This window comes from Pinus tabuliformis, chromosome 8 (assembly GCF_031772625.1).
Source record: "Pinus tabuliformis cultivar Carrire ecotype Pingquan chromosome 8, CPIR1, whole genome shotgun sequence".
NCBI lineage: Eukaryota > Viridiplantae > Streptophyta > Pinopsida > Pinales > Pinaceae > Pinus > Pinus tabuliformis.
In genome coordinates this window covers 691799199-691814907 of record NC_142294.1, presented here as the reverse complement: position 1 = coordinate 691814907, position 15709 = coordinate 691799199, and the positions used below count along the sequence as shown (strand labels likewise).

At 33.6% G+C, this 15709-nt stretch overlaps 2 protein-coding genes and 1 long non-coding RNA gene across 4 annotated transcripts; all 3 read right to left on the bottom strand.

The window, feature by feature from the left end:
* Positions 1-341: 341 nt before the first annotated feature.
* Positions 342-5607, bottom strand: LOC149237491 (uncharacterized). Of its 2 annotated transcripts, none has more exons than XR_016245278.1 (2): positions 5371-5607; positions 342-519 (listed from the first exon to the last, which is right to left on the bottom strand). It is a non-coding gene; the product is annotated as an uncharacterized LOC149237491 (long non-coding RNA). The 2 variants fall into 2 exon arrangements; XR_016245277.1 differs by lacking the exon at positions 342-519 and adding an exon at positions 4520-4655.
* On the bottom strand, positions 532-1091 carry LOC149237492 (ACT domain-containing protein ACR4-like). Its single transcript, XM_089366828.1, has 2 exons — positions 965-1091; positions 532-765 (listed from the first exon to the last, which is right to left on the bottom strand). Exons 1-2 carry the CDS (start codon positions 1019-1021, stop codon positions 655-657), a joined length of 168 nt encoding a protein of 55 aa, XP_089222954.1. The 5' UTR covers positions 1022-1091; the 3' UTR covers positions 532-654.
* Positions 5608-5655: 48 nt separating the features above from the next.
* LOC149237490 (uncharacterized) lies at positions 5656-7431 on the bottom strand. Its single transcript, XM_089366827.1, has 2 exons — positions 6686-7431; positions 5656-6350 (listed from the first exon to the last, which is right to left on the bottom strand). The coding sequence occupies exons 1-2, from the start codon at positions 7293-7295 to the stop codon at positions 6340-6342; spliced, it is 621 nt and encodes a 206-aa protein (XP_089222953.1). The 5' UTR covers positions 7296-7431; the 3' UTR covers positions 5656-6339.
* Positions 7432-15709: the final 8278 nt, after the last annotated feature.

Below are 15709 nucleotides of genomic sequence, written 5' to 3'. Positions count from 1 at the left end.
CTAGATCCTGGCATTGTTGTACCCAATTTCTGTCTTTAGCAAGGTAATTTTCACAGTGGAAAACAGATGAACGATGATGGTTTTTAGAGAACCATCGTCCAGACTCCATACATACAACCTTCAAAGGCAATTACTTAATTCCATTGCAAGAGGCCCAAAATACAACATCTAAGAATAGGATTTTATCAATCCAAGACTGTAGAGAAAACGCTCTGACTTTGATTTGAAGAGATCACCAAGGGAGAATCAAATGGCAGGTTCCCTTGGAGGAGATTTTGTATGCATACAGTCATCTTTTACTTGCAAGATTGTTAGTCCAATTTCTTGGCAAACAGCTTCTACTGTCTTGGCATCAACGGGGTTTCCAGCTGTATCAGTCACATAGAACACATCAGCTACCTTATCACCCCGCGTTGACACCTCTGCTTTTGTAACTGACATCCCATTTTCTCTAAATATGTGAGTCACCTCTGACAGAAGCCCAACACGGTCGTTGGTGCAGAGTTCCAGTCACATACCCTGAATTCATAAAATATCATCAACAAAACTCACACTAAGCTGACTAAAATTTAAAAAGGATCAAATTTGAATGCACCGGGAATCCCAAGTCTTAGGGTTTTGAATAAATTTCCACCATGGATTCGATCCTTGGACTCATACCTCTGATGTTCTTCGTCTAATGGCAACCTCCAAACACTGAATCACACGCTGCTTCTCTGCTTCTGAATACACGGGGCAACCATCAGTATGCCTGATGTAGTACTCCTGTATCACAAAAGAGAAGAATGGAAATAAATACCCCAACTCTTCTTTAACCTAATTTAGATTCAATATTAATCCCATTAGGGATGTGATCTGAAACCACCTATACCTCGTTTAACAAAATCAAATTAGGAAATAAACATTTGAAAAAAAACAAAGATCCTATGAAAAATCAAGTCCCTTGTAGTTGTTGGAGCTATACCTGAAAAGTTTGTGGGCCTTGAGAGTCTATAGTGGCATGAAAGACAACATACTCCATATCTGTCAAGCTGCAAACAATATCAAAGAGAAGCGTAGGTCTGTCTTTACACTGAACAGTCACCACAGAATACCCCCTCTCCAAATAGTTGTCAACAGTCACAAGAGGCTTGGCGTTGTCGTTGTCGAAGTATCTAAGATAGGTCCCCAAGCTTTGCAAGTCAAAGTATCTAAGATAGGTCCCCAAGCTTCGCAATTCAAAGTATCTGAGATGAAGATCCAAATGCATTTAAGGTGATTAACGTTGATCGTTTTCCTATTTTAGATGAGTTACTTTTAATTTTAAGCCATGTATAAATCATACCGATTGTCTTATCATTAAAATTATTTAGTTATCCATTTTATGTCAGGCAATGCTTACTTGTACTTCAACACTGTAAAGATATATTTGAACACAACATTTTCTTGAAATTCATTATTCTTCGTTCCTGTAAGTCCACGGCTCTCTAACAACCATTACCATTGACTTGAGGACATTTAAAGGACATTGTGATATACTTAAAACCCTAATTTTAAAAATAAGACATAAATTCCTTGACAATTCACTTTTTTTAGATCCTTTGAAAGCTCATTTTCCATAGGAGTTCACGATTTGTTGTTAACTATCCTCGGCTGCACTTGGAGATGATATAGCGCATAGCAACCTCCCGTGAAATAACAACAGAAATCTTATAAATCAGAAAGAGCAAATCAACATTGCCACGAAATACCTGAAGTATCATCATCATGGTTACTTCATAAAAAGTGCCAAACATAATACAAAGAACAATAGCACAAACAAGCACCACACACATTTGTAATAAACTTTTATTATTATGGGTTGATAAAGAAACAGAGGATACAAAGCTATATAGAGGCCAACCCCCAGTCAAGTCGATCACAAACAATGAACTATGATCATCCAGAGGACAACTCCATTGAATTTGCTATATAATTATTTACATATTTTACATCATCAATACAACGGTATAAGAAGTGCAAGTGATCAGAAGTGCCAGTGGATTCAAATGATTTAAGAAAGAAGGGGGAAGCACTGTATTAGCTGATCCAGCGAAAACATACCACTGACCAGGAATCTCTAAACAGAAAGGTGGGGTGCAGTTCCTATTCGATGAAGGAAAGCAAAAAATACCAGCAATTGCCCCAAATTGTCACCTCGTGCTGTACCAATCTCCTACCAAATCACACACCTTTCAAATTCAGATGTTCAGCAAGAAGTCCAGAATCCAACGCCTTCTCCTTCAGTCTGCCCAATTCTTGCAGATAGACTTGGGATCGTGACTTCTACTTTTCAAAGGAAACCTGCAGTGGCTAAAAGGAGTATTTTACTTCCTACAAGGCCAAGAAGTGCTAAGAATCTATGTCAAGCACTAGAATCTATGTTAACACTGTGATTCATCAATGGTCTTTACCTGTGTAGTTTGAAGAGTTGTCATTTTGTAGAACAAAGACTATTTATCAGCTTGTAATTTGTACAACTTGTATAAGCAATTCTAGATTAGGTGGATTTAGTTCCTTTCTCCTACCACCACTGTAATTAGTGTTGTCTTCTTTCAGATCTACCAATTTTGCACACTTCTCTATGATGAGGTCAATTTCGCAATTCCTGGGTGATCAAATGACAGGGCCATGTTTGGCCAGTGTGGTGAATAGTTCTCCATTGCTGGTCTTCTGTTCGATGATCAACAAATCATATTTGGCAAATCCCAGTGGTATTGTGCTTTCTAGATCCTGGCATTGTTGTACCCAATTTCTGTCTTTAGCAAGGTAATTGTCACAGTGTAAAACAGATGAACGAGGATGGTTTTTAGAGAACCATCGTCCATACATACAACCTTCAAAGGCAATTACTTAATTCCATTGCAAGAGGCCCAAAATACAACATCTAAGAATAGGATTTTATCAATCCAAGACTGTAGAGAAAACGCTCTGACTTTGATTTGAAGAGATCACCAAGGGAGAATCGGATGGCAGGTTCCCTTATAGGAGATTTTGTATGCATACAGTCGTCTTTTACTTGCAAGATTGTTAGTCCAATTTCTTGGCGAACAACTTCTACTGTCTTGGCATCAAGGGGGTTTCCAACTATATTAGTCACATAGAACACATCAGCTACCTTATCACCCCGCGTTGACACCTCTGCTTTTGTAACTGACATCCCATTTTCTCTAAATATGTGAGTCACCTCTGACAGAAGCCCAACACAGTCGTTGGTGCAGAGTTCCAGTCGCATACCCTGAATTCATAAAATATCATCAACAAAACTCACACTAAGCTGACTAAAATTTAAAAAGGATCAAATTTGAATGCACCGGGAATCCCAAGTCTTAGGGTTTTGAATAAATTTCCACCATGGATTCGATCCTTGGACTCATACCTCTGATGTTCTTCGTCTAATGGCAGCCTCCAAACACTGAATCACACGTTGCTTCTCTGCTTCTGAATACACAGGGCAACCATCAGTATGCCTAATGTAGTACTCCTATATCACAAAAGAGAAGAATGGAAATAAATACCCCAACTCTTCTTTAACCTAATTTAGATTCAATATTAATCCCATTAGGGATTTGATCTGAAACCACCTATACCTCGTTTAACAAAATCAAATTAGCAAATAAACATTTGAAAAAAAACAAAGATCCTATGAAAAATCATGTCCCTTGTAGTTGCTGGAGCTACACCTGAAAAGTTTGTGGGCCTTGAGAGTCTATAGTGGCATGAAAGACAACATACTCCATATCTGTCAAGCTGCAAACAATATCAAAGAGAAGCTTAGGTCTGTCTTTACACTGAATAGTCACCACAGAATACCCCCTCTCCAAACAGTTGTCAACAGTCACAAGAGGCTTGGCGTTGTCGTTGTCCTTGAGAGAAAGAGATTCCCTGTCTCCAGTTCCATCGAGTTTATCATAGTCATGGTCAGCAAACATCAATTGATAAAGCCGCCTTTCTGTGTGAGTGAATCCCATTGACACCACCGTTTTAGCTTCTCTGTGTTAATTCAATTGTCGTATGTTCAGCGGCTGCATCTAGACCTACTGGTTTTCCAAACAAAGGCACTACGCAAGGGTTTGTCGCCAACCTCTGCAATACAACGCATGGATGATTCAGAGGGATATTGCATGGATGATTCAGAGGGATCCAGAGCGGCGTGGAGGGATCCAGGGGAGGCAAGTCCTGAGGGATCCAGGGGAGGCAAGTCCTGACGCCCGCCTGGAGAACACCACTGGAGAAACCCTACCTCTAGAATGGCGATTGGCACCCCGCGCTCTTCATTACCTGGACCGCCTCAGTGACATTTTTGATCGACGGTTCCAGTGTTTGTAATCGTCTAACATCTAATCGTACGGCGTCAAAGGAGGACACGTAGGCAAAAATGGGGATGGATTTCAGAGGGAAACGCCTTACGGCGTAAAAATAAAAACAAGCAGTACTGAAAAGAATTATTATTTAGCTCAGACATTGAAAACCACAAAATGAACCTACAAAAGTTCTCTACCCTGCACGGTGTAACTTCAACAGGACATACTCTATTTTGATAGCGGTTTGAATATTCTACTTTTCTTCTTGCTTTACTTGATGGTCTAAATATACAGATGTATGTCGACACAGGCTAGAATATGCTGGCTGAACATCTAAGAACAAACAAAACATTACCAGAATTAGCACAAAATTTATATGTATCCTGGTCTGGTTTAAAGCTTCATTTTGAAGTATGTTGGCTGAATTGTTCGGATTTAAAACTCTGATATGCACCTTTGTGCTGCAGATTTTGCATCATATGTAAATTCTATACTGATAAATATATCGCTTTTTTCATCTGAAAAAAAAAGGTGTATGGCGTCATAGAACAGGGTTATCCTTAAACCAGTTTATCTATCAACGGGAAATTTGTTCTATAAGGATTCTATAGCTTGAATTCATGCGCTAGCTACAGCTTTAGAAGTTGGAGTTTTGGGTTGTAGCAGACATTACAAGTTGGGGTTTTGGGTTGCAGCATACATTGATGGACTTCTGTTAAATAAATATGTTACTTGGGTTGCAACATGCATTAGAAGTTGGGATTTTGGGTTGCAGCAAACATTGTTGTACTTCTTTTAAATAAACAAGTCATTGCAATCTAAACAAAAACTGGCGGACAAATTCGTGTCTTCAACGTATTGTTGAGTGTTTCAAAGAACAGAAAATGGTTGGTGAAAGCAGCAGTACATGTTGATTTTTCCCAAAATGTATTTAAACGCAACAAGAAATACTACCTACAGTGGATTTTTCTGCACTTAGTTAGGTGACCTCACATTCGATCTGAAAAAAAACATTGAGCAGAGGAAACCTGTAACGGAAGTTTATTACCTGATTTTGCTAATATCAAAACATCCAAAAAGTTGTTCGTATGAATATGCCACAAATCCACCGCGCACACGGGCATATTAACCATGTAAATCAGGCTGCAGGTCGGCATGTGAAAACCATAAGATAATAGGAGCCGGTTGTTTATTATCAAATTCTATTTGAAAGCATCTGCTTTAGACCAGGTTTAACATACTCCATATCTGTCAAGCTGCAAACAATATCAAAGAGAAGCTTAGGTCTGTCCCCTCTCCAACATTAAACCAGCGAGGATTTAGGTGATGAAATAAATGCAAGGCTTGGGTTTACAAGCGATTCCTCCTCCTCAATCCCTCTGAATCCATGTCCACTTCCTCATTCAGTCAATGTGTTTACATTTCCAGATTATTTACATGAATTACAATCCATAACAACATTTACGAGGGATTAGCTACAAGGGCCGTCACACAAACGTACAACAATATTTAAAAAAAATCTACTTAAAACAACATAATTTGGATTTTGACTGTTCCCTTCTCCTCCCATCTGAATTCTTGTCGATACTTCTAGATCAGCATTTCCTAGCAAGTCAATTAATATAAATTGAACCTCAGTGGTAAAATTTTTACTCGTTAATTGGATATTCAATAATCCTTTTCCCATTTGATTGTTTGGAAGAGGCCCTTGTCCGTCATATCTCCACCTTTCTTTGGACCGTTATTGAAGCTTACCACATCCAGGCCATCAGCGTTTTGTTTGGCATTTTTTAGTAATAAACCTGAACAACATCACCGAAAGGGCAAACCATGTGTCACTGCAGAAGGACCTGTAAGCAATGGTAGTGGATTCCTTGGCTACAGATTGGACAAGAGTTTTGAGCTATCTTTGGTTCTTTAGGGGGTCCAGCGGGCTGCTCTATGACGGAGCTACATGCCATTTTCGTGAAGGCACCTTAATGGATTGCTGTATGAATGTTAATTGTGGTCTTCAAAATTACAATCTTCCTGCAATTTGAATGCAGAAAAAAAAACCCCATTTTTATAAGAAAATAACCAAAAAATAAAGGACCCTATACAGCAAACTCGGTCAGTGACAGCAACCATTTGACCTCTTTCAATGAAAAAAAGTAAAAAGACCGTGCAAGAAAACCACACAGTCCCAAATAACTACTCCACTCGGAATCGTTTAATTCAAAAGTATTAACGCATGGAATTCAACGCATCTAAAAACAACGAGCAATCACACCATTATGAAATACAATAACAATCCAGAGTTTTGGAAAACAAAATTCCAACTGGATATGAAGAAGACACAGAAAAGGAAGCACGATGAGTATTACCAACAGTCGCAGAGTCATATGTAGAGGGAACACCAGGGAGGGACGGCACACTCATAGACCCCCTGATCACAGTCTTATCCATGCCATCGCCCACAAACATGAGATTAGTCTTATTGGGAGGAACCCTAACAGTCTCCTCATAGACCCCAGTCTTTACATATATCACGAATCTCCTATCAGAAAAATCAGGTGCACTGTTCACCGCTTGTTGAATGCTCATGGAGGATTCATCCTTGGAGGATTCATCCTGCAGGTATTCCAAACAGTCGTTAACGGCGCCCGTGAAGTTCGCGTTAGTTGAAGTGGTGAGCAGCTGTTTAGAGTGAAGATAACTTTCTGTGGTTTCGGCGGACGAGAGATCCATGGCGGCACCAATGATTTCCTCTGGCCCTGCATTTTCACTAATATTAGAATTGGCCCGGAGAGATGACTTGCAGAGGTCCGGGTACTGTGACGCCTGGCATGCTAAATCTATGATATGGCTGGCAGAGGATTTCTGAACTGAGAGCTTCTTTGAATGACCTCTGCGGGCTGAGAAATGATTAGCTGAGAGTTGAGCAGAGAGCGCAAGGAGGAGGATTGTGATCGATCGGCACTCCGCGCTCTTCATTACCTCGACCGATGAACCGCCTCAGTGACATTTTTGATCGACGGTTCTGGTGTTTGTAATCGTCTAACATCTTATCGTACGGCATCAAAGGAGGACACGTAAGCAAAAATGGGGATGGATCTCAGAGGGAAACGCCTTACGTCGTAAAAATAATATAACATCTTCATGATGATGTTACTGAATATAACCTAGTGGAAAAATAATACATTGACCGAATATTATACCTTATATACCTTATAGGTGATCAAAACCTATCCATAATTATTATAAGTTGACATTACCATATCATGACCAGACTTTTAGTAAAGTATGTATGAATTGATATTACAAAAGACTCTCCAATGATTGGGTTATCTATGGAGATTCTTTAATCAATAAGAAATTGATTTATTTTTTAAATAATCTTATACCTATGTTTTTTAATTACAAATTTCATAAAATTTGGAATTTGGAATTTTATTATTTAATATATACTTTTATAGTTTAAAATATTTTGTTGGCTAGCGTATATTTATTTTAAACTCTCCAATGAATGGGTTATCTAAGGAGATTCTTTAATCAATGAGAATTTATTTTAAACTCTCCAATGATTGGGTTATCTAAGGAGATTCTTTAATCAATGAGAACACGGTTTATCTTTTAAATAATCTTATACATATAGTTTTTAATTACCAATTTCATAAAATTGGAATTTTTAATTTTATTATTTAATATATATTTGTATATATTTTGATATTTTAAAATATTGTGTTAGGCGACGTAAATATATCACAGGGTAAATGAAATAATTATTTTAAAATATTTATTTTTTTGAAAATAAAGATAAGATGAAAATATATTGATTTTGAAAAGCATCTAAATTGATGGGTCTTTCATCATTGTACTGGATGTTTTATTATATCTTTCTTTCTTTTCAATATTTTTTTTTCCAACTTTATATATTTTTTTATATAAATTGTATTTTACATATTTCAATATTATCATAATTTTAATGGAAATATACTAATAAATAAATCACACCTAATTCAACAAAACCTTGAATTTCAACTCATAATATAATATTTATTTAAAAAATTATTTATAGTGTATTATTATTAAATTAATTTAATTAGGTAATTTTTACTATTTAAACTTTGAAATCAACATACTAAATCAATTCCTTTAATATATTTTCTTCAATCATTTAATATATTTTCTTCCATCAATGTACTAAATCATTTTCCATTATATTATAACTAAAATCAATTTACTAATGTTACAATCAATATAACTATTTATTTTAAATTATTTTCATTAAATAATTACTAAAATAAACATACTTTATTATCTTTCAATATTGAAATTATTATATCTTCTTTAAAATAAATAGAATCACTTGTTTGATACTATAATTTAATGAAACTAATATAACATCTATTTTGTGTATTTGATTATTGCTAATATTATTGGAATATGTATTCATTTTTTTTAAATTATATCACCACGAAGATCAAGAAACCTTATTATTTCACTATATCATTATTAAAATTAATATAAATATTTAATAACTAATATTAAAATTTATCTTTATAAAAATATATATATATTTAATAATCGTACCAAAAGACATTTAAATTAACTTAATTTAATTTAATAATATATAAAGTCATATGGCATTAAATCACATTGATTCTTTATTATATATCTATCAACATTATTTTTATTTTTTGGACTTTCTAATTTTTGTTAAACTATTTCTTTTTTTTAAGTTTTTAAAGTAATATTTGATGTAGAGTTTAATTTTTGGGATCCAATATTTTTGTATATAGTGGGGAAATCTATTATAACTCAAGTGTCAAATTAGTAGTGAGATAACCATGATAACTTGTAACTGCAAACGTAAATTGACTCATCACTGTTATTCAAAAGAAATAACATCATCTAGAATTACCATATTAATAGTTCATAAAAAGACAAATTTTCACTCCCAAATACTTATAAATCTTTGGCCATTAAATTATTTTATTAAATTCTAGATAAACTAACCCTTAATAGAGTTCAGGCTTTTGTGATCCATATCAAGTAAGAGAGAGATTCTTCGGCGAAAATCACATGGAAAACCATTTATCGACGCGTTTAGAACCAACTAGTGTGGTTCATCGTCAGGACAAGATGAAGAAACAGATCCAACTTAGCATGTTAAATAGTTTGAGCGGAGCCTCCAACGGCTAACTAGACCAACGGCTAGTTTGACTCTAGGACCGGGATAAAAAATTATTATAATAGTTTAATTAGTAAGATTAAAGACCTTTTATATATATATATATATATTAATGAGGGAAAAAATTTCAAAAATATTATTAAAAATTATAAGCTAATTAAAACAGAGAAGGAAATTTATTTGAATAAAGGACCTTAAAAGCCTAAGTAATATATAAATTAATCTTATTAAAAATTAAAAATTAATTAATAAATAACTAGAAAAAATAAATAAAATCAAAAAGAGATTAGATTAGTTAAAAATAATAATAATAATAATAATAATAATAATAATAATAATAAATAAATAAATAAAATAAAAATAAAAGTAAATAAATCAGTTAAACAATAATAAATAAAATAAAATTAACAATAAAATAAAATAATAATAAATAAAGGAACTTAAATTCTAAATTAAAAGCCTATAAATTAATCTTATTTAAAAATATTATTAAAAATTAAAAATTAAATGGAAAGATAATTATATAGAAGAACAAAAGGAGGTTAGGTTAGTTAGAAAATAGATAACATGTATAGAAAAAAAAAAAAAAATAATAAATAAATAAATCAATGAATAAATATTAAATAAATATAAATTAGTTAAACTAAATTAGTTAATAATAATAATTAGTAAATACATAAATAATAATAAATAAGTAAAATTAACCAAAAAGAATTCGATAGAAATAAAATACAAAAATAAAATAGTAAGGTAAAAAACCTAAAGAGGAGGGCAGAAAACCAACTAGGAAGAGAGTGTTGGGACCCAACACCTACTGATTTTCCAACCATCTTCTCGATTGAGATTGCATGGCCTTTTTTCAATCTCAAGGGCTTCCCTAAATTTACGATGATGGAAATGCGAAACCTTAGCAATAACACTAGCCTCCTCAATACAAACATGATGATTGGCTTTTTCAGCAAGCTAAACCGGAAGACTTAGCTCGCCTATGTTTAAGGTCCGCTGTGTGTTCGCTAATCCTTTGATTAATGGAGCGACCAGTCTCCCCAATATAGGTGATCCCACAGGAACATGGGATCAAATAAACACATTTCATATCCTTAGGGTCGATAGGATCCTTCACAGATCTTAGGGACCTACGAATGGTGTTCAGGGGCCTAAAGGTCACAGGGATACTATGCTTCCTGAGAATCCTTCCAATTCTATCGGTGGTCCCTTGAACATACGGAAGATGGACACGTGGAATTCATTCCTTCGGTTCCCTTTTAGTGAGAGAGTTCTTAGAAGCTTTACGAAAAGCCCTCTGACCCAACTGTCTACTATAACCATTTTCAACAAAGACATCAAGCAGATGAGATTTTTCATTCTCAAAGCTCTTTTTGTCGGAGATCCTAAGGGCTCGAGTAACCAAGGTATTAAGAACACCCATCTTTTGAACTGGGAAATGGTAAGAACTGGCATGAAGATACTTACTTAAAGATAAATAAATAATTTTAAAGCATACTCCACTCCGATTTTAAATTCAATGAATACCATATTTGAATTGAATATATTTTAAGTATTTGTTTCCGTAACTAAATGCGGTGACTTGGGTTTTTTCCATAGGAGTTCTTCTTCTGAGGAAATGATATATAGTGTTGATAATAATTGCACTATTGTGGACTGTTGTGGCCCACTGCACTAACTTATTATTCTTTGCTTTTATGTGTCCCGTCGGAAAATGTGTACGTAGCAGAGACAATCATGGAGTCCAAATCAAATAGTCCAAAGGGGCCGAAACAAATATAAATTGGTATTAGGTGATGTGCCCAATATTAGGGGCTATCTCTTTCAAATAAACTTATGTATAGGAGCTGAGCTTATGCGTGGTAGATTTCAGCACGGAGCAAAGACCATTATTAACGAGGAAAATATATTTAATATTTATTAATTTATATCGTCTATGAATATGGTCTTCATTTCACTGCTGTAAGGTTATCATTTTTTGCGTGGATAATAGATTTCAGCATTTAGCAAAGTCCATCCTTCACGAGGAAAGCATATTTAACATTTATAATTTCATATATGTATGTATTATTATTGATATTCTCTTGGTCTCACTATACTATATTAGCGTATCATTGCTTTGTGTATTAAGTATGTAATAAAGTTTATATTTATAGTTTGATGTCATTTATGTAGTATTGTTCTCAAAAGCATATTATTTATTTATTTAGATTTGATATCTGTCTTTTTTCAAATAAAAATGAATTAAAAAAAATTAATTAAAATTAAAACAAATATATATGGGTTATAAAGCATAGTCTTATTCTAAATATTACAACTCAATAAGAACGACATATGTTAAAATTATTTTATCAAGTATTTCTATATTCATGTAAAACAAGTAATGCAAGACAGTGTAGTCTTTACCACACACATTTGCCTAAAATTATTGCTTAATTATTAGCATGAACAAAATGATTAGGAAAACATTTAATTAAATTCACCTATAAGGTCCCATAAATAAAAAAAATTATGACTTTATGTCACACATCCACTAATTGGTAATAGTCAATATAAAAAAATAAAATTTACTTTACTCAAACTATAATACAACATGGTTAAACGTGGCTAACGAGATAATACATCATAACCAAAAAATCTCGTTATTTGACTTGTAAATAATACAAAGAGTAATAATTATACAACTCTTGGATTCAAATTATAACTTTAATTTTCAACCCAAGAGGGTCACTGTCAGATCTTACAAAGGTTATAGCAATATTCTATCGATTTATTAAGGTGGCATTTTTCCTACCACTATAAGGTTCATATATTGAGCCTTACACAGTTTTATAAGATGAGAGGGTTAATGTCTCTTGTTGTCACGCAGATTTACTTATGTGTGTCCTTGTCGCCTTAATGACTATGGTTGTATCAACCTAGGTTTCAGTACTCCCTCGCAATTTCTTTTATTGTGGTACTGCTACATCTGCTTCTCGAGATTTCCTCCCAGATCGACGGTCTCGATGCAGATCTAGAAACGAATGGTGTTGATGAATGCTTCAGTCGTTATGCCTTCTGATAGTGGCTTACTATTTCTCATTTCTCTTCTATTGACCATGGTTAACGTGTTCGCTGTGGGAGTTAACCTCCTCCTCTGTTCCTCCATACGAACTGGATTTCTGGAGCTTGTTGCATGGCAGAGTGCTTACACAGGTATTAGGCAAAATTCCTACTTGTTTTTGGTTACAGGATTCGAGCTTTAACTGCTATATTGTACACAGGGAGATAACATAATCGTTTTTTTGAATTTCTTTAATAGGTACGACCTCATGTGGCTGCCATCAACAACAAAAGGCCTCCTCAGTTTCAGCCTAGTCAGGTAAGGACCCTTCATACTTGTCTATTACAATAATATAAATGTGAGTTTATTTGTAAAGCTTTTAAGGAATTCTCGTTCCTGTCCATGATTGAAGTGACACGTTCAGGAGGCGATTGTCGTGATGGTCGAATGGAGCTCTCACCTGGATTTTATCTTACGGCAGCCTCTGGGTAATAATGCCTTAAGTGTCTTTAACTTACTATGAGGAAAATTTAAGGGGTTCATCCTGTTTTTCTTTTAGTTGGAAGAAGTCGATATACATTACTACTTTTCATGTTTTCTTGGCCTTCTCGGCTCTTGGTCTGTAATTTGTTTTCATGGCCTTCTTGGCCCTTGGTCTATAATTTTTAATAGGCTTTAATGGCCTTTGGCCGCTTGAATAACATTGCTTTAGATAGAGCGTTATAGTTATTTCTTTAAGGAGGTTTTATCTAGAAGGGTTTTCAACGAGGGTTTCAACTCTACAAACCCTAGCCTCCTGTCTGGCGAAACATGTTATAATCGTTCTAAATTAAAAGAAAAATATCTTATTGTTAGCTACTCTTGTTCTTTCATTATTCTAAAGCTATAAGAGACATGACCTCCACTGTATTGTTTTGTGGACTATCTAGATTTAGCGTTTACCACTGTGTATAGCTTAACTATTAATGTGAAGCCCCAATTTCGGTCATACATTGCATGAGTTGATAATTCTAAGAGCAACGAAAATATTTTTTCTTCTTGTTCAACTTTCTAAATTGATTTTCGCACTTGTTTAATCTAGTAATGAATTAAGTTTATTATAATTTTTGAGGAAGATATCTTGTCGTAATGGTAAATATGACTGTTATTTTCATTTCTAGAATTATAGAGTATTTCTCGGATTTGGTAGTTTGCGGGTTGGCTTGCCCCTTTAAGTCTGTTTCTTAACATTTATATAATATGCATGACGATGTGAGGGCTTATCTTGATGTTGTCATTCCTTCATTTTCCCTTTCTATTACACCCTATATATTTGTTTAATGAAATACATAGGGTTGATCAATGTCGAGATGGTTATTTTTTTCTTGTTGATAACTAATAATGCTTTCATTCTGGTCCTAGGTATCTCCAGAAGGAAATATTAATACAATGCTTATAGTTCGATTACATAATGATTTTCTTATCTTTGTTTTGTAATGTTTTATAAACATTATTTCTTGGATAAGTTTTCGAGATTTATCTAGATAGTTTATTTATTGAATTATCTAGCAAGTAAGCATATTAACACATCTTCATACTGATTTTGGTAAAAAAAACCTTATGTGACAGAGAATAGGACCTACATCAAATATATAAAATTATCTATCAATCTCTAAGAATTATGTAGTAAAGAAAGAAATTTCTTCCACTTATCTAGACTATCGTTTCCAGATTATTCCACACCACGGAAAATTTTAGGAACCCCCCCTAAATTTATATGTATAATAAATGGGCGAATCTCCATGGTATATAGGAAAAATGGAAGGCGATTTTATCAATAATATAATATGTATATATAATTTTTTTGCGAATCTGTCACCAGGCATGGCGAATATTTTACTCAATTATAAAATCTTGTAAGATCTTGGTATTACCATGGGTCAATACCATGGGTTATCATAAACCTGGAGCTTAAAAATTACTATTAGTAATTTATAAAAACTAATAAAATTAATAGTTGATTTTTATTTTATTTATTTTACTCAATTATAAAATCTTGTAAGATCTTGGTATTACCATGGGTCAATACCATGGGTTATCATAAACATGGAGCTTAAAAATTACTATTAGTAATTTATAAAAATTAATAAAATTAATAGTTGATTTTTATTTTATTTTTTATTTTAACAAAGCTAAAATGTTTAACATACATTAAATTACAACATCCATTTTTACTCTTGATCCACCCCCGAGAGGGATCAAATAATTTTTCACTCTATGCTAGTTTGCATATCACGATATTTGATACCTCTCCGGGGTTAGTAGATCCAGAGTAAAGATGGATCTCTGCTAGTTTAATTCCCCCATTTAAATAGGCTACATTCTAGGTGAATACCATGGGTCAATACCATGTGCCATTTTGGTGAATACCATGGGTCAATACCATGTGCCATTTTTATTTTTATTAATACTAATATTAGGGTTAATAATGTTTTTTTTGCATGGTATTAATAACAATCTAGTCCATGGTATTTGTCCCATAGTATTTTGCCCATAGGTTTCACCTAAATATAACGCAATTTTTTAGTGTTCATAAACATAAGGTGAATGGAGTAAATATAAAAAAATGTTTTATTTGTTTACCATACCTCTAGTTTATTTATATTTTTATTAATTTACCATACCTCTTTTACAAATATGGTATTTGGCCCATAGGATTCACTTAAATAAAACCTCTTTCTTGAGCCTTCATTAATATAAAATGAGGGTTATGGACTAAATATAAAAAGAGGTTTTATTTATTTACCATAAGTCTAGTTTATTTATATTTTTATTTATTTACCATACCTTTTGAGTAAGTATAAAAAGACGTTTTATTTACTTACCATACCTCCACTTTACTTATATTTTTATTTGTTTACACCCTTACATGTATATAAGGTGACTTATGGAGTAAATATAAAAAATGTTTTATTTATTTACCATACCTCTCATTTATTTATATTTTTATTAATTTACCATATCTCTTTTATAAATATGGTATTTCGCCCATAGGATTCACTTAAATAAAACCTATTCTTGAAAATGGGTGAATGGATTCACTTAAATAAAATCTATTCTTGAAAATGGGCAAATGGAAGGTTGTAACTCCTAATTTCAAGGGTTAAATTTACCTTTTTTACCCTA

Bases quoted from the DNA above. Each gene is read 5' to 3' on its own strand.
- LOC149237492 (XM_089366828.1), bottom strand. From the start codon at position 1,021: ATGGAGTATGTTGTCTTTCATGCCACTATAGACTCTCAAGGCCCACAA. The intron at 766-964 runs GTATAGCTCCAA...TTTGTGATACAG, and splicing joins AAGGCCCACAAACTTTTCAG to GAGTACTACATCAGGCATAC.
- LOC149237490 (XM_089366827.1), bottom strand. From the start codon at position 7,295: ATGAAGAGCGCGGAGTGCCGATCGATCACAATCCTCCTCCTTGCGCTC.